This window comes from Phaenicophaeus curvirostris, chromosome 6 (assembly GCF_032191515.1).
Source record: "Phaenicophaeus curvirostris isolate KB17595 chromosome 6, BPBGC_Pcur_1.0, whole genome shotgun sequence".
Classification (NCBI taxonomy): Eukaryota; Metazoa; Chordata; class Aves; order Cuculiformes; family Cuculidae; genus Phaenicophaeus; species Phaenicophaeus curvirostris.
The window spans coordinates 60,368,252-60,394,061 of record NC_091397.1 but is presented as its reverse complement, the minus strand read 5'-3'; the positions used below and the strand labels follow the sequence as shown (position 1 = coordinate 60,394,061).

Below are 25,810 nucleotides of genomic sequence, written 5' to 3'. Positions count from 1 at the left end.
AAACAACTGATGTAATCTGTCTGGACTTCTATAAAGCCATTGACACGGTCCTCCACAACATCCTGCTCTCTAAATTGGAGAGAAACGTATTTGATGGGGGGGGCCATTTGGTGGATAAAGAATTGGTTGGATGGTCACATTCAGAGAGTAGCAGTTAAGGGCTAAATTATGAGATGGAGATCCGTGTCTAGTGCTGTCCCTCAGTGGTCTGTACTGGAACCAGTGCTGTTTAATATTTTCATCAATGATATAGACAGTGAGATCGAGAGCACCCTCAACAAGTTTACATATGATACCAGCTCTGCACCTACTATAAATCTATGTGTGGATAATGCTTACTGCCCAATACACCATAAGACATATCCTAAGAGTTTAAGCTAAGAATTGTTTACCTAAGAGTTCCCTGAAAATACTGGCTCAGTTTGTTCCTCTACTTTGATATAACTGTTACACATACTGTATATGTTTACCGTATGAAGTATGTATCAGTAAGAAAAAAAACCCTGTTTCTGTTAAGGATGCTATGAAGTAGTACAAAGTTCTAGTTTTCTCCAACACCACATCCTTTCTGGGAAGCAGCTTGAAGAGCATTAATGCCACTGACAGGACAGTTATCTTGCTTCCAAATACCCACAGGTTCATGACACCCAGCTGTAGCTCTTTTGAAAGGCAGACCTAGTGCCACCAGGCAGCTGTGCAGCTAGAATCCCCTGTTACCCTGTCAAGCTTACCCATATAATGTAGCGGCTTGGTAAGAAGGCGCTGGCAATGCTGCCATACAACATAGAGATTTTGGTGCTCTCTGGAGAGCAGTTCTGTCCCAGCTGCAATGTCAGCTTGGTGTGCTCAGCATCCAGCAGAGCCCAGCAGGAGTGCAGCATAACCAGCCTTCTGCTCCATGTCTGCACACCGCTGAGTATTTCAATGGTTCATAGGAGAAGCGCTCACCTGAGCAGAGTTCTGTGCCAGGTACTTGTGCTGATCTCAGCTTAGCATCAACCTTTCCCTCTGTCACACATATGAGTTCTTCCAGAGCCCAAAGGCAGCCTTAGATTTCCCCCTTAGAGACATTTGCCAGTCTGGTTGCTCACCATCTCCCTTGACATGCTTCACAAAGCTCTTAAACCTCATAGAAATTATAGCATAGTTTTTGTATCAAGTGCTGGCTAAAACTGTCTTCTCATGCTTCGGCAGTTGGAGACAACACACAAAATCTCTTCATTCATTTTATTTCTGCATTCTCATTGTGGGGGTGCAAATGAACTGCAAATCCTTGCTGACAGCTGAGTCAACCATTTAGCCCAGTATACAAGAAATGACCAGTATCCATTACTGAAAATGGTGCTAATCTAAAATCTGTTCCAGTTGGTTGGTATTTTTCCATTGACTTTGTTGTACTTTGGCATAGGCTTACAGAAGTGAATTATTTTCTTTTAGGCAGGACTATTGGATTGTTTCTTCAGAATCAGTTTGTAAAAACCTCTACAGTGAATTTGGATACTTTCCAAAATTCTGAAAGGAATAAGCAGGCTTACGGGTTTGACTGTAAATACCGTGGTATCATAAATGAACAGAAGAAGCGTTACACAAAAGTATGGCCGATCTGCCGCCCATGGATACTGAATCTATAAAAACAAGCCAGTAGATGCTGGAAGTTATCTATATTAACATTTTGTGTATGTATAGAGCTTACTCTACCTATCTTTATTATAAAACAGATTTCGAGGTGTCTTTTTGGGACATCCTCTGCTCCTCCTTCCCCACAGATACTTTGAATTCAATGCTATCTCTAAAGCTGTTGTACTTTGGGCTAGATTTAGCCATGTGTTCTGTGATGTTTTTGAACTGAGATCCTACTTATGTGAATGATTACCACGCAGATTAAAATCAGTGTTTGAATTATACACACGACTCCTAACTGTAGCCTGAGCTGTGTCAACATTTCTATAACTTTTTTATATTTTATTTGCCATGAATTTATGCTCAAGTTCAACTAAAAGACACTTCTCTATATTCCCCCACCATCACAAACCCAAATATTTGAAAAATTAAGAACATACAGATGGAGTACTCAGATGGCGAGCAAATTTTAGGTACTGTAAATGCTTCCAGCATCATACTGCTTGTGCTGAAAGTGCTAATATCCTTGCTACATTGAGCCTTTGAAATACCAAATATTATGCCTTTCATGTGGAAGAAAATAATAAAAAGACATGAAACAGTCAACCTGACTAACAATAGGCTAATGATTTAAACTTTAAAGAATTGCTATTAATTTTTTAAGAACACTCTGAGACCTGATTTACAAGTGCTGGTAAACATCACAGATTTGTTTGCAATAAAAAAAAAATCACTTATTGACCATAATTAAAATTAACATAGTGGAAAAATGTAAAGCATAGTTTTCTGCCAGATACTTCTCTGCTCCATTGAACACTACTTTGAGCATTGTGTTATACCTTATCAGGTTGTAGTGATAGCAGTATGATAACTTTAATAACTTAATAACATAACTACAGTTAGCAAACACTATACAGACGTGCTGTTTAGTTCATATAAGGAAGAAAAACATTAATTTGTTTTAAATAAGGGACTGTTTAAAAACAGGCACTAACTGCATTCAGAAAGACACATAGAAGAACTGTGCAATATTAAATGAAAGAATAAGGCCTAAATGAAAAATGTTCTAGGATGCTTCTTTTCTTTTACGTGATACTAACACTTGCTTTTACTTCACCAACACTGGCTGTAGTATTACAGGAGGTGCTGGGAACCTTCTGGCTGAATTTTGTGCAGACCACGGCAAAGCACAACAAGCAGAGAGTGAACCAGAGAGAAGGAGGGGTAGCAAGCCATGAGAAGAGGCCCTCAGAGGAGGCAGTGGGATGTGCACAGACAAAAAGGCTGCAGTCATCCCAGGATCCCTGTTCATAGTTCTTTGAATAAAAAAAAAAAAAAGTTTAGTTTTAGTACCAGGGGATTTCATTAAGTCACAATTCAACAGACAATGCATGAAACACACAAGGTCCATTCTATAACCATTTAAAAGATAATGTTTATAAATATTGAAGTGCTGCTTTTCCTCCACAGAGGCCTTTTCTTCATTGGAAAAATAAAACAAGGAAGCGCCTGTCGTGTAGCTTGTACTAAAATTATACTTAGCACAATAAACTTATCAGCAATAGCATGTTCCCCAGCCAACCCTTTACCTATCATCTTCTATGTTGTAAAGAGAAATAGTTTATTTTTACTTGCTTCCTACATGATTGAAGAAGACAGTAACTAAGCAATGGTGATATTTCTTGAATATTCATCTCAAAAGGTGGATAAGAGAACAGCAATCAGCTCGCAGCCAGCAGAAAGTCAAAACACTGAGCCATAAACAGTTGTGTTCCCGTATGTGTTTTCCTGAGAGGATAATTGTTCTTGTTGATGGTTATGTACCTTTGAGAGTAAATAACAAACAATGTTATTAGTGAAAATAACTAGAAACTGGGAAAGTCCAAGGACACCAAAGGGATTTTTCTTTTCCCTACAAAGGAATTTTTTTGGCCTTGTGGAAAAGGCAAGGAAGGAAAGGGAATATAATGGCCTGATGTACTTTAGAGTAATGTACCAATATGCACACTTCCCTCTGATCACGTCTCTAAAAGCTGGCTGGCATGGGTTATGTGAAACACAAGCCCAAGCAGAGACTGTGTAATCACATAATGGAGGCTCTCTTGCACTGAGTAAGGAAAAAGTGTCTCTTGAATTCAGGAAACACAGAACAAAATCGTAAGTGACTTCTACATCTGGAATTTCAGGCACAAAGTGCATACACATAGTTCTATGTTGCTGTTTTACTGTGTCACTGAAGAAAAAAGAATGCAAAATTTATCAATTATTTTCATTGATTTTATTGAGATGGGTTGGTTTGGGAATTTTTTTTGGGGAGGTGGTGTTTGTTTTTTCTAGCACTACACAGTTTATCACAATTTCACAACATTATAGGTCCCATAAGAGTGGGCATTCCCCAGTCTTTTGTGGTGCTGTTCAGGATTTTATTGTTAAAAGTAGAAATTAAAATGTGCTCCCAGAAGTCATATATGTAAATCAAGAATGGGAAATGGTTGGGATACAGATAACATTTATATTTGGCTTCTACACAGATCTAGTCAAGAAGGCTCAGGACCAGAGCTTGGAAACATAGTACAAGAGATGCAGGAGACCTCAGAGCATTGTACCGGGACAGAGTGAAGTGAAGGCCCAGGGGACAGAAGTACCTAATCAACTAATTTGGAGGAGAAGGTAAAGAGTGCTCTGTAGCTGTTCAACTGTTTTATTTTTGAAGGACTGAAAGCTGTAGTTTTGTTTGGGAGCATAAGTAAATACGGGATTATTGACATGTAAGAAACAAGAGGATGACAAATATTGAAGACAGCTCTTTTTTTACAGTCAGAGAATTCATTTATTCTGGGAACTATGCCTAATGCCAGCTATGATTAAGGGTGTGTAAACAATATGCACATTTCATCATTTCACATCAGCTGTGCATTTACCTTACAGTTTATTTTATCTGGTATCTGCCCTATGTCAGTGTACAAACAAAATAGAAGAGGAGTCAGGAGAACAGGCTCTCAAAAGGTAATATGCTTGTGTCTCTGAGGACAAGTCTTCTCTAGAATAGTAGGTTCCTTAAAACAAGACATTAAGAAAAACTATAGATTCCCATAAGATTAATAGTTCCCTTGGAGTCCAGGGCTGAAGGAGTTGCGTGATTTACTAATCAGAGGGGAAAAAACCCTAACAAAATATTGCTCTGTGTCTTTCCTTGTCACTTAGATTCATGGAATCAACTTTGAAATAGATGTTATGTCGAGAACACAGCTTTTAATGTCAAGGCACTTCCACCCTTTCTATGCACAGTGTTAATCAGAAAACAGAGGTTGGGTCCTTTTCCAGCAAGCATGTCTCAGACTCTTGAAACAGAAACCAGTCCTAGCTTTGGTTTAAAATAGATCTTTCTGTAAATCTCTTGAGCAACATCAAGACCACATCTTTAACATGCACTACCAAAAGATAACTATTTTAGAAGCTGCCTCTACCAAGTTTGCAGTTCTCAGCAGCTTTTTAACCATTTAGTCTACTTTCAATATTTCAGAGGAAAGGAAGATAATTCTGGTGACTCTGGAGTATGTCTTATAAACATAAAGGAGACCTTCTGTCTCTTGGAAGACACAGGAATGCTGAAGGACTGCTTAAATTCCCTTTCTCCGCCTTCTTGAGACATAATATACTTTGGCTTGGGGTGAATTTATAATCAGAATTTTTTGACTAAACTTTTATGCAGCTTATTGAATATGTCAGTGGAAGAATAGAAGAAAAATGCAGGGAGCTATAACATACTTCATAGTTATACTTCACTTCTCACTAGCCCAGCGTCAAAAATGTTTTCCTAGATTCTTTAACCGAAGCCAGCATTCAGATCGCTTCCTCTGCATGCCTTACTTCGGCAGCACCATAGCTGAAGAATTCATTCAGAGAGTTAGAGGTCCACAGCTGCTGTGCATGTGGTGTCCTCACCTGCACATCTGAGAGTGAAGGGTGCCACTGAAGAATCCCTCATTACCTGTACAGGGAACACTGCCACAGTGAGTGAGAAAGTGCTCACGTGAGCAGAGCAGGGCATAGGGAGGAGCCAACCAGTTGCCAAGAGGAGCACACAGCATAGCTGTGATCCTACCCTCTCTGTGCCTTAGACACCTGCCTCAAAGGTATCCACACACTAAGACCCTTTATTTGCTCCGGTCTCAAAGGATTAAAACCAGACTTTTCTCTTGAAGGTAAAGGAGGACTTAACACTTTCATGTCAGGGAACTGGTTGGTATTCTGCGTGCCTCATCTGGAAGCCTTGGGACTCACACTTTGCCAGGAGGGAGGAAAGCTAAGTTTCAGAGTTTCTTCAGTATGTTCTAGCTTTCCTAAAGCCTCTTGTGTTGAAGCTGGGATACCGAGCAGGATGACTTGAGGGATGATGAGAAAATGAAGACAATTAGAGCAAGCAATGTAATTCTACAGCCTCGTTTTGATAACCTGGCTTTTAAAGCCATGTGGTCTAATTCTCCTGCTCATATGGTATCTATTTTTTTTTTTAGAAGTATATTGGAAATAAGAATTTAGCTTAGATCTGTGAACTGACTTAAGTGTATTTGGGGTAAATCTGAAATAACTATTGATGCGACACTCAGCGACAGAACAGGTGAGTGCACACGTTGGCGTCTGTGCCTGCCAGACAGCGCCGTACTTTTGACACACAGAACTCTGTGCAGCAAACTTCCTAACGTGGAACCAGGGGAAACACTAAACACCTTTAATGTCACTGTTGAGGTAGAGTCACAGAGTTCAGGAGGGTGTCTGGCCTATGTGGTGAAGAAGAAACAAGCTTTGTAGAAGCAAACGCTCATGACATTTGAAAATAAGTCTCCTCACATCCCCTTTTCATTCCCTCACTGTCACTCCCTGGACTCTGATTCAACGCAAGGTACCAGCCCTGTAGCGGGCCTTAAAGCTTACGCCTAGAACAATCCGCACCGAAAGTTAGTCCTACCGGGAAAGACGCTTGAGCTCAGCCTCGGGGAGCCCTTTCGGGGTCCTCGCGTTCCTCCTCTGGAAACACCACCCTGTCCTGTTGAAGTCCGATAGGCTCGGGGCCGGCGGGGCGGGGCCGGCGGGGCGGGCCGGGCTCTATAAGGCGCTGTAAGGCGGGCCGGGCCGGGCGCTATAAGGGGCTCTAAGGCGGCGCGGGGCGCGGGGGTGCGCTCGCCATGGCGCTCGCGGCGTTCGCGGGGGCCGGGGAGCGGAGCGGGCTGCAGGTGTGGCGGGTGGAGCGGCTGCAGCCGGTCGAGGTGCCCCCCAGCCGCCACGGCGACTTCTTCGTGGGAGACGCGTACCTGGTGCTGCGCACCGAGCGCCGCGGCGCCGCCGCCGCCCTCCGCCTGCACTACTGGCTCGGTAGGGCAGCGCCGGCCCCGCGGCCCCCAGCGCCGCAGCGCGGGCCCCACCCGGCCCCTCGGCGGGGGCGGAGGGCGCGGGGCCGCTTGGGGCGAGCGCTGAGGGGTTGGAGTCAGAGCTTGGCAGCGCCCGAGAAAGGTTCTCGAGGGGAATCCTGTCATAAGCTAGATGAGAAGTTTTCTTTCGGGTTTTCTGTTTTCCACTGGGACCAACGTTTCCGATCCACCGTCTCCTTGTGGTGTCGCGCTGCCCGGTGTCCGGGTGTTGTGCTGCTCAGCGGGACCCGTTGTGCGCTCTGTGATACAGGGACTGGAGGCAACGGCTGAGGGAGCTGGGGGGGTTCAGCCTGGAGAAGAGGAGGCTGAGGGGAGACCTCATTGCTCTCTGCAACTACCTGAAAGGACGTTGTGGAGAGGAGGGAGCTGGGCTCTTCTCCCAAGGGACAGGGGACAGGACGAGAGGGAATGGCCTCGAGCTCCATCAGGGGAGGGTCAGGCTGGACATTAGGAAAAAATTCTTCACAGCAAGGGTCATTGGACACTGGCAGAGGCTGCCCAGGGAGGGGGTTGAGTCCCCTTCCCTGGAGGGGTTTAAGGGCCGGGTGGACGAGGTGCTGAGGGACATGGGTTAGTGATTGATGGGAATGGTTGGACTCGATGATCTGGTGGGTCTCTTCCAACCTGGTGATTCTATGATTCAATTTGACCAGGTGCTCTGTAAAACCTCTCCTCTTTAATATCAATGTGATAGCCTAGTAAAGGTTCTCCTGAAGCAACCAAGAATACTGCAGTTGGGCTGATGTCTTTTTGCCCTGAAGCTTGACCAGCATAGTGCTAAAGTTTGGCATGAGGATGAGTTTGATGTGACTTTCTCCTCTTCTGGAGATGTCTTGAGAATTCCTTGTCTGGTCACTTAAGTCACCTCACCAGACTGGTTCCTGAAATCTTTGTTCCTGTTTCACCATCAGGTTTGTGCTCATAGGCGATCATCTCAGTCAATGCACATAGAGACCCTTCAGCGTGTATTAACATTAATGTGTTTGAGTTGTCCTGGTTCTGATTGTACTTCTGGATGCATTGAAAAAAGAATAGCGGAGAAAACTAGGATTATCTCTGTAAATGTGTGAAGCTTGTTTAGCTTTGTCTGTGTTAGAAGTTGCACGGCTGGCGTGTGGGACAGTGTATGACTGACATGGCAGAGTCAAGCAGCGTAATTTAATTTATGGCAGATATTCTTATGTCAACAGTACTGCTAGTTTATAGCAGGGTTTGGTTATTTCAACCTTTGCTAATGAAGTTGGAACTATTTGTGTAGTAGTTAAAGTATCATAAACACTTCCCAGGGAAAGATGCAAAGGTTCTTTATAACTGGAAGTGAAGTCGGATTAGTGACATTTGCACTAATTAAAATCTCTTTACTGTTGGCTAAAAACCTTTATACATGCTGATGCATGTCTCATGCTGATGTGGTGATACCCAGGTACTGTAAATAGCTTCAGGTGATCTGGGCACATTGTTCCTATGCACCTGGTACATTGGCAGCAGTGCAGCTGATGGGAAATCCTTTCCTGCTTGAGATACACTCTGCTGGTGGGGTGGAGATACTCAAATGCTGCTGCAAGTTTAATAGCAACAAGAGACCAGAACTTTATACAAGGTGTGTGGGCAAAGGCAGTCACGCCCAGTGTAAGAGTTTGAATTGTTTTGGTGTTTTTGCTGACTGGTTCTCAACACTGTTATGTACACCAGAACTTTCCCTTGAGAGCTAAAGTTGTATAACCTGTGGGCCAAGCAGACCTCAGCAGGCTCTTTCTGAAGACATCCCATAAGCCATCTCTAAACAGTTATAATAGTCATTATTAGTCAGACTTAGGGATGGAAAGAACCCTCGTGAAATTAGATTGATGGAAACCATACAGAGTTTAGATTTAGATAGTTACAAGGGCCTTGCTGTTGGGTGATGCGGTCCTACTCCTTGCTGGTGGAAAGAGTATGTACTATGCCAGCATGAGGCTACTTTTGGGATTAAGACTGGCTGTATCTCACTTACCATCTTTAATAAAATAATATAGTGTATTTTAACTATTTTAAACCTGTGTCCCCGGAGATTAAGTGATAAGACCTATTGGTGTGAACAAGGATCTAGTATTGTAAAAAAATCTGATTTTTTTCCAATATACTCTGGCTTATTTAAGGCTGCTTGTGCCTCAGACAGTAAGGTGAATCTATTTTCATACAAACTTGAATAATCTATACTTGGATTGATGCTCATTTATTTCTTTACAGGGTTTCACTGAGTATTTTATTGTATAACAGATCTGAGACCAAGCCTAGTAGTGGTTCTTGTCTCCAACACTGTTCCAAAACCAGTTTTTGTCCCCGAACCCTGTTATGTAATTGCAAGCAATATATTGGAATGGTTTAGTCCTAATGGATATGAATAACCCTATAAACCCACACCCCCATCAAAGCCCTCCTGCTAATATAGACATATTTCATCTTATTTCAGGGAAGGAGTGTACCCAGGATGAAAGCACAGCAGCAGCTATCTTTGCTGTTCAACTGGATGACTATTTAGGAGGAAAGCCTGTGCAGAGTAGAGAAATTCAAGGATATGAGTCTACTGAATTTGTGAGCTACTTCAAGGGAGGAATTAAATATAAGGTAAAGAGCCAGTTGTTGAAACATATTCCAAAGATGCATGTAATATTGTTCCCTAAGTAAAATAAAATCTTTTGTTTGTATTTGTTACTCAAATTTTTTGTTTATTAATGTGAAGTGGTTTTATATTGCAACTACCTGTCCTAAACTATAGGAGCCCCAAGACTTGTACAGAAAACAGCAGCTTGTTTACCAGTGTCTCTTCTGATAACTGAAAGCCCATCCCACTGATTCCATCCCCTCTCCCCAAATCCAGCCGTGCTGAGTTTTCACACTTCTGTGTCTGAGTGCTTACAGTAAGGACTCTGTCTGGGAGGCAGTAAATTACACAGAAACCATTTCTATGTTGTAGACTGAATAATATTGTTCAAATCCAGAACCCAGCAGACGTAAGTGGTTAAAAACATGAGCAGAGTGGAAAAGACCAAAACCTCACTTTAGTCTAAAAATGGTGCTTTCACAGTCCTACTGCACTATTTTTTTCTGAGGTAGGTAAAATAACTCCCAGATACTTTTCATGAAAATATTGTTTTAAAAAGCTGTGTTGTCACCTTCCTCATTGAATCATTTCCAGAAGCAGAATTTTTGGAAGGAAGTTTTTGAAAATTTAAGACTAAAGTAATGTATCTCCTGAGATACTTGCAGTAGAAACTCTGGGAGCCATTGCTCAGTCATCCTTTTACCCATTATGGAGGTTTCTAACTTGTCACAGTCTACACAAGCAGTTTGAAACTTTTATCTCTGCTTGCATAAGGGAGCTTGACAGTGACCCGCCCACTCTTACATTTTCTTTCTTTGTAATTTTGAGAGACTTTCTTTTCCAACTGAAGATCTGGGTATCAGGGAGGAGTACAGAATACTGCCTCACAGAGCAGGACAGCTGACGTAGTTTACAGGAATAAGTTAGGCTTGAACTTAAACTTTAGATTGTGAATTAATAGTTCAGACTCTTGTCCCCTAGCTAGGAAGCAATCTAGCAAAAAGCACCAAAGTTGCAGATACTCCTTTCAGAAAATTACAGAGCTGCTGTGGAATGACTCCTCTCTCTACTCCTAGCCAGTCACTAAGACCACCCAGGCTTCTGATTATAAGGAAGTTGTGGAAACTAGTACAGAAGCTGCCTATTCCTCTGCTTTCCCTTAGTCCTTCCCACATCATCTGAAAACCCTTTGAAGCAGAGTAGCATCTGCTTCCTCAGATAAAGGCTCTCACCTGAGAGTTCAGCAGCAACTGTGTTCTCCAAGTCTGGTCTGTGGTCAGCACTGTTAACCAGTACACTTAAAGTAGCTTCTCACTGCATAAGTCGAAGTGAAATAAAGCTTGCTGCTTTGTTCTGTTTTATTTAGGCAGGTGGTGTTGCATCTGGATTTAATCATGTAGTTACTAATGATCTGAGTGCTCAGAGACTTCTGCATGTCAAGGGCCGGAGAGTTGTAAGAGCTACAGAAGTCCCACTGGCTTGGACCAGCTTCAACAGAGGCGATTGTTTTATTATTGACCTCGGAACTGTAAGTATTTCCTAGAGAAAACACTTTGAAAAGTAAAAGGTGCAGCATCTCTTTTAAGGTGTGAACCCTCCCCTGGAATGTGCAGTGATTCTGTCACTCAAACTTAGACAAAGAATCTGCTTTAGAAAATCAGCTTTAGGTCACAACACTTTGAATGTTCAAAACTGCCTTAAATGGTTTATGAAGTATGCACAGACTATCCTTGAAGAAATGGTTCTCTTTCCCACTCAAGACATTGGAATGTTTTTTTACTACTGTTAAGCTCTTCAATGGAAGCGCTCTCAGTGTTTGACACTATCTACCAGCTGAATGAGATCAGTGCTAGTGTTCAGAGCAGAACACAGACTGGATCTTTCTCTTAACAGCACTTCTTTGTATTCATAGAACTTTGATTGTGACAATTCACCCTAAAGTAATAGCTGCAAAAGAAGTTGTTGTAATAAACTTGTCGTATGATGTCGTAATAAACTTGTTAAACGACTTGAGTATTTAAAGAAATCACTTGAGCAGCAATCCCATGCTTCAAGGCTTTCTGCTGAAAGCAGACTTATTTGTCCACTAGCTTCTGCACTAATTTTGCTTGCTTCAGATGACTTACAGTACTGTCACAAGTAAAGGGCTGTGCTGTAAACCACAGATAAATTTTTCCTCATATTTTTGTCTTCAACCTCTCTGGAGCAGAGGGGGATTGGGACATAACATGGCCTTATTATCAAAAGTCTTAAAAAGAGTTCTGAAAGTAGCAGGTGGGATGTAGTCTGTGGTAGTTAGATGATAGTTATCAGTTTGAAATTATTCCTCTAATATGCAGACACTTATAAAATTAAGTGCATATGAGAAAAATAACTTACCTACAAGGTAGCAACTGCAGTTGTTCTTAAGTTTAGTGCTTCACAAGGAAGTGGTCTGTTACTTTAGCAAGATTTCAGAGAGCTTCTTGCCTTAAACATTGTGCACTTGTTTTATAGGTTTAGCTGTTTCTTCTGAAAAGCAACCGTTGGTGTGATAATTGGAGATTTTTGTATCAGGTAGCTGTACAGATCATGTCTGTTAGAATTTTATCATACTTAGCAGCCTTCAGGGAGGGATGAAACAACCAGTGTTTTCATAAGTGTTTTCTCTTGTAGCACTATTGTCTGATCATCTGAAACAGACAACTGATTAGTATCAAAACAGCTGTCTCTCAATGTCACTTTTTATTTAGGATGCAGAGCAGACTCAAAGTTTTTCCCTTTCACAGCTCATTTATTCCATTTCACAAGGGAGATGGAAAAGTTGGAACAAAACGTGACTAGAAAGCGTTGCTTTGTCAGTCAGGCTGTCACAGGGCTTGAGTTTTCTGGTTTGGTATAACCTTCCACGGACACCCTGTGGAACTGACTGTACTCTGAGTTTGACTTGTCTTGACCCATATTCTGCTGTAGTTACTCAGTGCACCTTAAGTAATTACTTAAGTCACACTGCAGACGTGGCAATGATGCTGATGAAATATAGTATGGGTATATAGTTATGTACATGGCTTGGGGTTCATTCCTTTTGATGAGATTTTTTTGAGGATAGCACTATCACTAAACAACTTAAATGTAATTTGGTTTTAGAGCCTTGATTTTTTTTTTTATACTGAATGTACGTTATGAGCCTTTCTTTTGTAGTATAGCATCACTCTAACTTCCTGTTTGACAAGACAGAGGTCAAGCAGCAATGCAATCCTGTTGCCTTTGCAGGAAGAAAGATTAGATGTGAACAACATCTAGATCTCTTCCTTGCACAGTATGGGAAATACAACTCAAATCACATGACTGATAATGGTTTTTAGTTTTGCCGTGTCAGTGGTATATGATGGATGGCTTTTCTTGGATATATTAATAAGTTAAGGAAAAAAGTGTTTTAGCATCCAGGTATTTGTGGTCATTTCATCATAGGTTATTTTGTAAACCAGACGTTTTTTGTGGGAGATAAAATGGCAATGGGTGACATACTTCAAGATGAAAATATGCAGGTATAGCGTAGAGCCTGTAGAAATAGAGAAATAGGTGTGGTAGAAAACAGTCACAGTGGGAATCCTGAACAAGGTCTGAAGAACTATATTTCAAGCTGGAATAGCTGTATTTCAGATAGAATACTCTCTATTTTTAAAATGTTCTCTAAATTCAATTAAGAGTTCCTGTGAAGACTCACCCGTTTATAATGGGCTGCTAGTCATAGAAGTTTTCAAACTGAGGTAATTACTTAATAATTGAAATAAAATGAATCTTTATTAGGCTTGCTCATGAGTTTTGGGGTTTATTGCAGGGCACTATTGAGCCATTGTCCAAGAATAATGGGCAGTAATTGCATAAAATAATGAGCTTATGGTCTGTGCTTTTAATATCACATTATTGTAACATGTCAAATAAAATGAATATCCGAGACTTACTTTCCCCTGTCTCTTAGCTAACCAGAAGGATGGTCTCCATGTCACTGCAAAACTGCTTGTGTGATTCATTTCCTGTTCCATTTTATCAAGCCACTTATGAATATAATGAAAAGTCATTTCAGTTTTCCCACTGAGCTCAATTACAGCAGCACTTTAAACCTGTGGTTGGAACAGATAAGGGATTATTAAGAAAGGTAATAATTACTAGAAATAAAATGATTTGAAGTCAATCAAGTTTCCCTCCTGCTGATAGTGCCTTAAGTAAAAAAGTTTGTATGCATTTCCAGTTAGGTTCATGTATTTAAAACTCAAGTTGACATGGTTGCCTCATACTTACATAGTTACTAGACTGCATTTACAACATTTCTAATATCCTGTCTGGGATATATTATCTTGCTTCCTTGTAACTCTTGAGGCTGAGACAGAAAGTAGATGCAGGTGGCAGAGGAAACAGTCTTTGATATGAGAGGAGGTATTAGCTGTGGGAAATGTGCCAAGACCTCTTGTTCAAGCAATCCTCTGTAAGACCATGACATGAGTGCTATGACCACCAAACTGATGTTCCAGTGCAATGAGTGATCCAGGAGGGTTACTAGGATGCCAGACTCTGATTTATGGTTTTCGTGTTATTTTTTTTTACAAGGAATTTCACTGGTACTTCCTTGATGAACCTGGCAATCTCCCTGTAAGGGAGCCTTTGGGACGGAGCAGGCCAGACAAGTGCAGGGCAGTTGCTGAGAAGGCTTTGCACAGAACTAAAGTGCACCTTACCTTGTCAGGTGCTGCTTGGCACATCCTGCCCTGGCATCTTGCATCCTTAAGCTCTCCCAGAAGTCATGGTCTTCTGCCACACTTCCCATCCTGTCCTTTAGGCTGGGGGATGCTTAACTCTTCCTCGTGTCCCACCTGAGATACATGAGGATGGGTGTGGCAGTTCTTGGTGGTCATAAGCTCTCTGGACTTTCTCTGTGCTGTCCCCTTTACTTCTGCATCACCCCATCCTCCAGCCACCTACCATTAGCCACATCCTTCTCACCAAGATGAATTCTCAAAACAGTAAGGAGCACAAGAAGGCATGGAAAATGACTGTGGAAAGGCAGGGAAAAGATTAGTCATTGTGCTGTTCAGTGAATAACGTATGCACTGTTTTCCAGGCTGTTTTTGTATTTTCCAGATGTATGTGTTAATATAGCTTATATATGTATATTTCTGAAAAGATGTGCTGAAGACTTTGATCTGTTTTGTTGATTTTCATAGTGATTGGTTTCAGTGGGAAGGAAACTTATTGGCATTGTGAACTTCATCCTATGTACGTTGGTGTACACTGTTGATCTGAATAACGTACATGTTGAGGAGTGTTGATAATTTGGGTAGTTATCTAAGCATGGAGCAGAAGTAATGGGACTAGCAATACACTAAACCAACATGAAGTGATCAACTGATTTTCTTTAAAGCTTCTCAACTCAGTTTGCGAAGCTGTAGGGTATGAAGGCCATCTAAAATTGTCATCCAGTGATCACTAAAAATATTCTCTATGCATTTATTCAGATAGAACTTTGTAAAATGTAAAACCTTGTTCCCTCTGACCTCCCTCTTGGTGGGAGGTAGCAGTAATGTTGTGAGCCAAGAGGCTGCAGGGGGAAGAGAGGGATGTGTACCACTGCCTCCTGGAAGAAATTGAGACAGTTGTTAGAAGGGAGGAGGAGGAGGAAATGCGTGATAAGTACCAAGCAGTTCTGAGCTTAGGCCTGATAGAAGCTGGAAAGCTTTGTCAGTACAAAGTTTTGCTAATAAAACATTACCCTTCATCTCAAAGGAAGAATGCAGATGGTGAGGTGATAACTATATCAAGTTAAGCAAAGACTGAAGGCAGACTACACTCATTTGTCCATCCTTTCCCTTCCTGTAGTGGTGCTTATAAACTGACTTATGAACAGCCAAGAGGTTGCTGGCTTGAAATTTAAGAGCCTGCAGTGCGCTTTAAACAACTTCTTGGGCTATCCAGCAGTCAATGTATGTACTTCTCAAGGGCTGCATTAATCACAAGTAAAAATTACGATGTTAGAGCTCAAAATCGTAAGACTAAATAAAGCTGTTGTGTCAGTACGCTCCTGCTTGAACTTCTGACATAATAGGTATGTTAAAAGAAAAAATATTGCTGTCTTACACAAAGACACTAGGAAAAAAACACAACAAGCAAAAAGACTGGTTTTTGTGACGGCTGCTTTTCATAAAAATCGTTAACTTGGTCTAGATCAAGTTATGTTTACAAAAAGGAAAATTAACTTCTGCTTTTTAACAGTAAAAGACCAAGAGGACAGACACTTGCTTGATGACTATGTGGTGTGATTCAGCATCACATTGCAACCTTAAGCACAATTGTAGTTTTGCTTGCTTCTGTAACCTCCCTGGTTTCTTGCCTGCTCTGTCTCTTCTGGGTGGCTTTGCTTCTCTTCCTTTAGAGGGACCAGTTCACAGTCAGCATATTAATTGCTTTAATAAAGTCAGTGTTTGGGTATAAACAGGACTGGAAGAGCAGATTCTTGCATGTTGGAGTTCATTGCTGTACAACTAACCTCTTCCTCAGTTTCCCCTAGCCAAGAGTTAAACTATGACTTGTGCTGTAGCAGGGAGTTGCCAAACAAGTAGCAGAACTTGAAAAACTAAGCTGCTTTAGTTCTTTATTAACTTTATGGACTTAGTAGCAGCTTAACAATGTGGTTATATCTATGCACAGCCTGTGAACCCATTTTTTTTTTTACAGCTCCAGCAGCATAAACTCCAGCATTCTGGAAATTGTTATAGCTGCAAAGTCATCAGAGAAAAATAAATATTAAAACTTTTCCCCTTAACTTCAGTTAGTATATTCATTTTCATACTGTGTGAACTGGAAAGCCTCCTTTTGCCTCTACTTACATACAGAAAAGTAGCTGAAATGGAGACCATCATTAAAGCTTCAGGCGGACGGAACATACATGCATGCACAAGGATAAAATTAGGTTACTTTTCTTTCTGATGCTGTAGAAAATGCATAGGTTTTGCTGCTTGAGCTGCTGTTATTATTTAGAACGAATAACCTGGTACTCAGACTCTAATGCACTGTGGTATAGCAACAGCTATTCCCAGAATACACTAGCAAAGCAGGCGTGAGAGGAGAAATAAGCGTAGTAAGACTGTGGTGTATCCAACTTATTTTTTTATTCTGCTAATTTGTTCCAGTTGAATCAAATGAGAGATTACAAGACACTGTTGTAATTTATACTAGGGCCGGGATTGTGGTGTCTTCAGCAGCATTTCTGGCTGAATGAATTCGGAGTTTGTTTTGGATTATCAAAACTCCACAACTTTCAATGGTTCACTGTATTACTGTTTCAACGAATGTAAAAAGCAGATTTTATGTTCAGGGTGTGTTTGTAGCTGAACAAAATAGTGAGTTCTTCGCAGACTTAAGCTGCTTGGTTTTGCTTTCATAGTTTTGGCCAAGATTCATAGTAAAGACACCAGGACGCAGCATATTTTCATTTGCCTCCAAACCAAGCAGGCTGCCAGTGGAATACAGAAGTGGCTGTGTATTAGAAAAGGAAAACTTGTTTTTATGTCACTTCTGAAATATGCAAATTTTTTTTTGTTTATTTTTCCTTCTCTTGCTCTATGTGCCATTTTGAGCTGGAGCAGGAAGGCAGGAGGTGTGCTTTCACAATCACTCTCTATACAGAGAAAAGTGCTAGCGTACTCTGAGTAAGAGTTACACAAGCCATACATAATTGTCCTGCCATACACTTCTGAATAGAAGCTGTGTTGGTCCATTTTTAATGTGCTGTAGAAATGTCATGTGACCTGCTTAAGGTCACTCTGCAGGCCAGAAGCTATCAGCAATAAAAAAGGTCAGTTCTGCTACTCTACAAGTAGAAGACCAAACTGCATTCACCAAAATGTGCAGATGAGGAGAGACCTTGCTATGCCTGCTGTGTGCATGACACAGACCCAGTTTACCTTCCTGACCTCCCTCAGGAACTCTAGGGTGGCCATTGTGATTATTCACAATAATATTTTCTTGCCTTCAGCTGTGAATTGTCCCATTGGGATTCAACAAGTATATTGATGTCAACTAATAAATACCAGATAGCAGAAAAGCTCTCTTCCATAGCATCTCTTTCAAACTCTGTTAAAGGAAAAAATTAAATACTGCTGGTACAAACTTCTGGGGAAAAAAAATGGACTTGGCACAGGAATTACTGGTGAATGAAGTTCCTTCTTTTTTTATGAGGGGACTAAACAGTTGAAGTCTATTTTCATTTTAATGGAAATATTTTTGGTCAGCCTTCCAATTCAAAATAAGGTTAGCAAAACAAGCCTAAAAATAGTGAAGGTGTAGTACAGCTGAGAAATTCTGAAAGCACTGAGTGAGCTAAAGCTAAATACCACATTATGACTCTGAGAACTTTACTTACATCTAAATATAAATATGTAAATAATGTCTTACGAGCTAGGAGCTCAATGGTCTGTTGGTTGTGGTTAGATAACTAGCTGACTATTTCAGGTAAATCCAGGTCTAAATATTGCCCTTGTCAAGAGGTGACTTCAACTTCTAAAAGTATCTTTTTCTGGCTTTATGTTCTTAAAAACCAAATAGGTAAGTTACGTCAGGAAGACAAACGTGTAAATATCGAGCTGCAACTTCTCCCATGAGGCCTCGAAATTAGAGAAATTTAAAAATAATTGAGAATATTTTTTTACTTGAGAAAATTAACTCAATCTACATTCCTGAAGGCTTGTAGCACTGCATGCTTAAGATTTGTGTAGTGCTTATAGTAAATACAGTGAAATATTGTATACTTTGGGATGCTTTCATGACTTGTGACAGCACACTTCTATTAAATTACACAGTACATGAAGTTTAGCTTTCAGAGTTTTAATAAAAAATTCTGTCTTTATTCCCTAGTGCTGAAAAGAATCAGGTTCTTGTTTCTCTAGCTTTCAAAATCAGTACCAGGGAAAATGGAGCTTGTAGGAGTGGTATGGCTCACTTATGTGAATCATAGAATCACCAGGTAGGAAGAGACCCACCGGATCATCGAGTCCAACCATTCCCACCAGTCTCTAAACCATGCCCCTCAGTACCTCATCCACCCGCACCGTAAACGCCTCCAGGGAAGGCGAGTCAACCACCTCGAAGTCCAGAAGTCCAGATCAAGGATGTTTTCAGATACTGCTATTGACTGAGGTATTTTTATGCAACAGGAGAAAACCTTACCACACAAGGTTTCTCAAGGTTCTAGCTAACAACATTTCATATTTATTTTAGTTTAGAATGAAAGCATTCAGGCCGTGTTGTTTTGTGGGAATGTTTCTGTCATGTAGGAATGTCGACTCTGTAAGGAGAATAATGAATTCTGCAAATCAAAAAATCTGAAATCCTTTACTATAAATTTTTAAAAGTCTATCTCCTTCCTCAGGCTGATTTGAAGCAAAGAGCTGGTGGACTGTAAGTTCACTTTAGTCGCTGGCTGACTGAAAGCAGAGTGGGGAAAATATACTATGAATGTGGGGTAGCCAAGGCACACTTGCAGTGGGACTTTAAGGAGATGCTAAGAAAAGAAAATGTGAATTTTTTCTCTGACAAGTGTAGGTCTTTGTAATTTGCAGTGACAGTTAAGTCTTGCAAATCCCTTGTGGTCAGTACAGTAAATACTGTTCATTTTGTAGATGCGAATACTTGTTTGAGGTTAGATGGCCAGTTACCAAAAGACCAAGAGGAGGCTGACGCTTTCAACTGAAACTGAACTTTTAGCCTTTCTGAATGAGTAATCTCCATGAATTGCAGAATGCACACTGAGATAAGGCAAGAGCTGCCTAATGTCTTCAACTGATTATCTATATATGTAGTCCTATCTTCCTTATTGCTTCTATAAACTATGGGAAATAAAGGATTCCTGTTTATTGCTGCTATATCTCTTGTGACTCCTGTTTTCTCATATAATTTGAAATAAGCCCAATTAGTAGGAGGTAGGCCAAGATGAGAATGAGTAAGTTTGAGTGCAGGAATTCTCAGAAACTAAAGGAGTCCGTGTTTTGTGAAGTTTCCCAAAATCTGGGAGAAGATGGCTGAAGCTGTGTGTGGCTATAATAACTATATTAAAAAACTATGTTAAGAAACTGCTCAAATTGAAATGTTTCACTTTCTGCATGCTCAAGGCACTTACGTTAATTCTTTAGAAATTTTTTTTCCCCTGAGTATGCAGAGATATTTTTTCTTGGTTGGTTTGTTTGTTTCAAGCCTACAGTCAGGTTGCTAAAGGCAAGCTAAAAACCTCACAGCTTTCACTGCATAACATCTGCAACTTGAAAGGGATCCAGTTCTGGGAATATGTGTAATCCTGACGTAAGCTTAAAACTTTGCCCTTGAAGGATGCTTCCAAAGGGAAAGGAAGGAAACTTGGCAGTGAGATCAGAGTTTGGGGTCCTTTTTTGTCCAAGCTGGTGAAAAGTAAATATCAGAAGTTACTGATTCCCGTTTTATGTGCAGATGGTATCGACGTTAGCTGCCTTCGAAAAGTTTGTATCTGCCAGTACTGAGAAGCTGTATTTCATCTCTCACTTGTCTCAAGCAACCCTTTCAAGTACCATTAAATAACAATAGTGGTCAGCAGAAACAGCTATGAAAGCTTTTTTTTGACTGAAATGGGTTTTCATCCAAAATCTAAATTTTATACAGTTGTAAATACATTGTAAAACTAAGGCCCCTCACCTTGCCCGGTGAGATCTCTGATTAAATATTTGTTTGCATTGTATATGGACACAAACCAAGTTCAGGGTTTTTTAAAGCTGAAAACAACTGTGTACCCTTATTGTTGTACTCTTTGGGCTATTTGATAGAATCACGTGAGGAAGAATCACATTACTTTCTTCCAGAAGAAGGAAGGGGGGTGGAAAAAGCAACCAACCAAGCTGAATTATTTCCTTCGACTAGCTCCTTCTAGCTTAATCTCCAGTGGCTCAGCAGCTTATGTTCTGCCTCTTAGTGATTTTTCATCAAGACTGAAATCTAAATTCTTTATTCTAAAATGCTTTGCATTCACAATGAATAATGAGATTTGCCCAAGGTGGGGGTCAGCGATCTGTCGTGTGACTGGATTAGGTGACCTTTCTTAGGTAGCCGTGGTGGCTCCTCCTTCCTGAGGAGCCTTGGGAATATGCTTCGGTCTGGTTGAATTGCTGTTCCCTGCTCATGTGCAAGGCGCGCACGTTCACTAGCTATTCAGACAGATGAAAGGAAGGATTCGAAGGTGGCTACTGCTACCAGAACACTTGCTCATCAACATGAAAAGCTGTTGCAGTGTCTGAGGAGCACCTTGTACAGGTGGCAACTGCAGTGCCTGTGTGAGAACAGCTTAATTGTAGCTGCTGTGCTTGCTGAATGGAGGCATCTTTTACAGATGTATCTCTTGTCTTTAGTCAGTACCTGATGTAGTAGAGGGGACTAGGTATACGTCTATCTTCTGCTAGGGAGGAACTTGATTTAACTGACCAGAAAAACTGTGTATTCGTGATCTGTAAATACTTAGGAGTAATTTATAGAGACATTTGTGGTGACTACAGTTGGAAAGGTTTGCATTAATTAGAGGTTAATATACTTTTACAAGCATTGGAACAGCTGTACACTGAGGAAAAATCCTTCTGTGAAGATTTTTTTATTTAAAACACCTATGTCATCCATTTGCACTTGAGCTGTTTTTGTGGTGACAGAGCACATGACAAATATCATGATACAGCAAAAAGTCACCAAAATAAAAACTGGATTGAAATATCTAACTTGACCTTTGAGTAGCAGATACAGTCAAGGTTATCCTTGAGGTTTTGTAATTTCTTTATTTCTTGCTGCAGATAAGAACCAGCACTGCTGAAGTATCACAGAAGAGGAACTGCCAGATATAAAATAAAAACACCTTGCAGTAGCAAATTTAGGAGTTTCAGGTTCTTTAGATAGGTGAGGATATATCTGTATTTGGGATAAACTTGGTCAACCCAAAACACTGACTGTTCTGAGAGTGAGCAATCTCCTAACATGCAGGTGCTAAATTACATTATGTTATTATCTTGCATATTACAAATATCTAGGTGATTTAGCAGGTGTCTTCTACAAAGTATTTCTGAAAGTTCTAGCTTCACTGATGTTCTAATGGTTTAGATCCAGTAAGTTAATTATTAGTAAAATATTAATTTTGTAATTTTGCCCAGTGTTGAGTTATATTGCTAATAATTGTGTGCTTTTAATTATTCTAGGAAATCTATCAGTGGTGTGGCTCATCATGCAATAAATACGAGCGGCTGAAGGCTACTCAAGTTGCTATTGGCATTCGGGACAATGAACGAAATGGAAGGGCTAAATTAATTACTGTGGAAGAAGGGAGTGAACCAGACCAGCTTATAGAGGTATTGTAATATGTCTACCAGTTACTGATACAGCTGTGAATAAAATGTTTTTACACCTCAGGAACTAAATAGGAATAGGCTCAAACCTTATGTTCTTCAAGGACTCCTGGAAGAGGTAGGCCGATTTATACTACTTCTTCCTCCTTATCCAAGCAGTGTAGTCTAAGATAGTTAATCATGTGAGAATACTTTTTCAAGACCCAAATGTTTGCTTTTTGGAAATATTAGGGTGACTGAATTAACAGCACAGCTCATACCTGAACTACACACGCTATCTGCTTCATATGGGGAAAAGGGAGCGTTGAGGTGGGACAGCACCAAACAAGAGGAAGGACGTAAAATTACTGTCTATGATGTCAACAAACAGCTAATTGCATGGAGATGTATGGGGCCTATTGCAAATACTAGTTACAAAGACTATTTCTGTAGAGACCCAAATAATGCAAACATCATCACAATGTCAAGCTCCAGTAAACCTTAAATTAGCTGGTTACGTGTCTGGGCACATGGGCAGAAGAGCAGGATCACTCCTTCCTTCCTTGTTAAATTCAAGCCCCTAAAAATTATTTGCTAAAACCCAAAGATTATTTCCAAGGGCAGTATGGAACACAGTGAGGTAGCTGGGAAAAAAACTAAGGCTTGCTGTGACTTGTAACTAGCATAAATGAGTTTGGCAGTGCAAGGGCATGCGTCTGTGTAAGGAGCTGGGCAGGTTCCTGCAGACTCTGGTCCTGCCATATACATCGTTGCGTAAAGCTGGAAGAGCAGCGCGTGCCCCACTGGTTTGGTACCTGCTGCTTTTCCAGGGTCAGCAAGAGTAGGAATTGCCATCACAACTCTGTAAAAGCAAGAATTGCTATTGCTGCTGTCATAATATTTACATTTCTTCTTGTTCCCTTGAATTTGGGTTTTGTATACAGAAGAATGGAGGTATTGTTGGATGAGGGTGGTGGAGGAGGAGAAGAGAGGGGTAACGTCTCTTGCAGAATACAAACTCTGGGCATTTGTTAGAGATTAAATCGTTGTTTATTGTGTAGCTTGTACACAGTTTTACTCAAATGCTGTGAGTTCAAAAGCAGTAAATTGTGTATAACTATTATGGTCTAGCCTGATCTCTTCACTAGCCAGAAAATGCTCAACATGAAAATATCTCAACGAAGTCATATTAGGCCGATTTGCGCGTGGCTTTGGGAATATGTAGGCCAAAGTAATATAATGAAATAAATACTAGAAATTAATTTCAGCCCCAGCGCAGAGTTGTTATTGAAAAGTTCTGTGCAAAGAAAAATGAATGCATGGAGAGAGGTGTGAAGACAATGGAAGTTGTAGCAGTCCCCATTGCAAGGACTCAGCTGCACAGTCAGACACACGCAGCGAAGTTAACCATGGTGATGTAAAGACTTAAGAAAGCTAATGGGCAGAAAGTAGCAAAACTACTAGTAGTTGTATTAGCTACAGATGAACAAACAACTTTCTCAGGCTGCTTTGAAACTATGGGTCAAATTTACCTTTCAGGAAGACAAAACCCTTTTTCACTGGAGTGGTTTTGGATACATGCAGGTATCGGCAGGAACACAATTTGAGTCTTCATGGTTTGAACAATGAATAAGAGCTTGTAGGACATGTACTCGGAACAGTCTGCGTGGAAAAATACTGCACATGAGCTTAATACCTTTCAAAGCAACATCTGTCCAGTTTGAGGAGTGGAAGTTTATTAATCATTGCACTGTTTAATTAAAATTTATGATGGGCTATGAATGTGGATACAAAGTACAAATCCCGTTGCTCTGCAGGGAGCCAGTTTCAAGCCGTTGAAACCAGTCATTGTGTTTTCTTTCTAATTGTTGAGTGTTATCTCCTTCTTCTTGGTGCAAATGTGCATTTAAAGTACTCTATTATACAACCTGTACTCACACAGAACATGAGTGGCCTAGACTTGAGTACAGCTTAGCTGCTTTGCACCAGCTGAGCACTTGGCCCAGTGTTATCCTTGGGCCCTAGCGGAAAATCAGCAGAGATTTTGTCCAGGTACAGCAGAGAGCAGTAAGGAGGACTCTTCAGCAACATTGTGCGTTACCCATAATGTTTTTCAAGCTTTAAGCTTGGCTGCCTAAAGCCAGATACTTAAATGACAGGGAACTGAATAGGAACTGCAGGTGGCAAGTACATCTGAATGGGGGGCTTTTAATTAAGCCACTAAATATGTATTTCAGTGCCTACATTAGAAAATTTATTTCAGAACATGTTTAGGTGCATCATACTGCATAACATGAACTAAATAATTTATGAACAGCTCTAATAATAGATGGTTGAAAATATAATTTCCTATGCTAGGAAAGATGCTTCTATATTAGATATTTCAGTGAATTTCTGTAATTCTAATGAATGTCTGGTAGTGCTTGCAGTTAAGTAATAACATGTCTCGTTTGCATTTTTGTGGGTGAGAAAACCACTCATTTTATTACGTTTGCCTCTTCAGCAGTTGTAGTGCTTGCAGGTTTGCCATGTTAGTCAATTATAGTCTTATAATTATATATTAGAATGTTAATGGAGTTTTTAATGGCTTTTTTTCTTCCATCCTGTGCCAGAGTATCAAGGAATCTATGGATGAAAAACAACTATAGTTTTCAGTTATTAAATGACCATAATTAATAAGAGAAGGCCAAAGAAGAGAGTTGTTAGCAGTTGTCACCACATGGAGTTGTTAGCAGTTATTTCCACGTTCTTTCTAGCACTGGGGGCATTTCAGAGAGAACTACTGAAATGGCAGAATTTCCTTACTAAATAAAAAGCTCAGAGTTGTGTTATTCCTGGAATCCAGCATCTCCCCAAGACAAATACACCTTGAAAGGAAATTTTCTTCTCTTTCACCAAGTCTGCTCCATCCCAGCCCCTGACAGAGCAATTCTCAAAGATTCTCTGCTCAGGATTGCCTTTTAATTTTCTGTAGTGAAAGTTCTGCAGAGCAGGAAGGGCTCAGGGAATAAAACGGTAGGGTTTTTTTCCAGAGGAGTCTGCATATGCACACACTGCTATTCTCTATCCAGGACTTGTAACACTGGAGTAGAAATCCTCTCACAGCTGGGCAAGAGTGGAGAACAGCAATATAAAAGAAGCTGTTCCATGTGTTGTGGAATCAGTTCAGTATTTCTATCACCACTGATCATGTGGTGCTGAAGAAATATGTAAATATAATTACTGTGTTTCCTGCAAAGCAGGTTGTTAGGGCCAGGTCTTTTGCTTACATAACTGCCTACAACTTTCGATACTGCCTGGCTTTGCCTGTTAAAATAAGAAGCAGTTAAAATTATGTAAGATTCATTTAAATATTGGAGTAATCATTGGTGCAATTTCTAATTTGTAAGAGCTGTAAATCATGGCTTCTTTGAATATATTGTCTCCTTTGAACATATTTTTGAGGATGTGTAGGTCTGTAAAATGAGAAATCGGTGGAGGACACTTAAACTAGCAGGAGGAAATGATTTTCAAAGAACTAAGTACAATATGTACTTCCTATGCAACCAGGTAAAATAAAAATTCTTGCTCTTTCTCTGTCCTAATAAATATTTCAAGCTTCCTCAGAAAGCATTAGAGAATATTGGCCAAAATACTCTCTGGTTAGCTTTCTTAAACATAAGGGTCCAAATCTGTGCTCTGTCTTGGATGCAAGAGTTTGGGTGTTGTACCAGAGAGGATCCTCTGGAATACCTAGTCTGTTGGGCTGTATGGGACTGGAAATGCTGAGCTTGTGAACACAGCCAGTGGTGTACTGGGAAAATATTTCAGTTCCCTGAGTAGCA

The 25,810-nt window shown here is 40.5% G+C and overlaps 1 protein-coding gene across 1 annotated transcript in view; it reads left to right on the top strand.

Annotated features, from left to right (window-relative positions):
* Positions 1-6,805: 6,805 nt before the first annotated feature.
* Positions 6,806-25,810, top strand: part of SCIN (scinderin) — a 40,882-nt gene continuing 21,877 nt past the window's right edge. Inside the window, exons 1-4 of the mRNA XM_069860369.1 lie at positions 6,806-6,993; positions 9,502-9,656; positions 11,000-11,161; positions 21,861-22,010. Coding sequence (XP_069716470.1) covers positions 6,807-6,993; positions 9,502-9,656; positions 11,000-11,161; positions 21,861-22,010 — 654 coding nt within the window. The 5' untranslated portion in view covers position 6,806. The remainder of the gene's footprint in view (positions 6,994-9,501; positions 9,657-10,999; positions 11,162-21,860; positions 22,011-25,810) is intronic.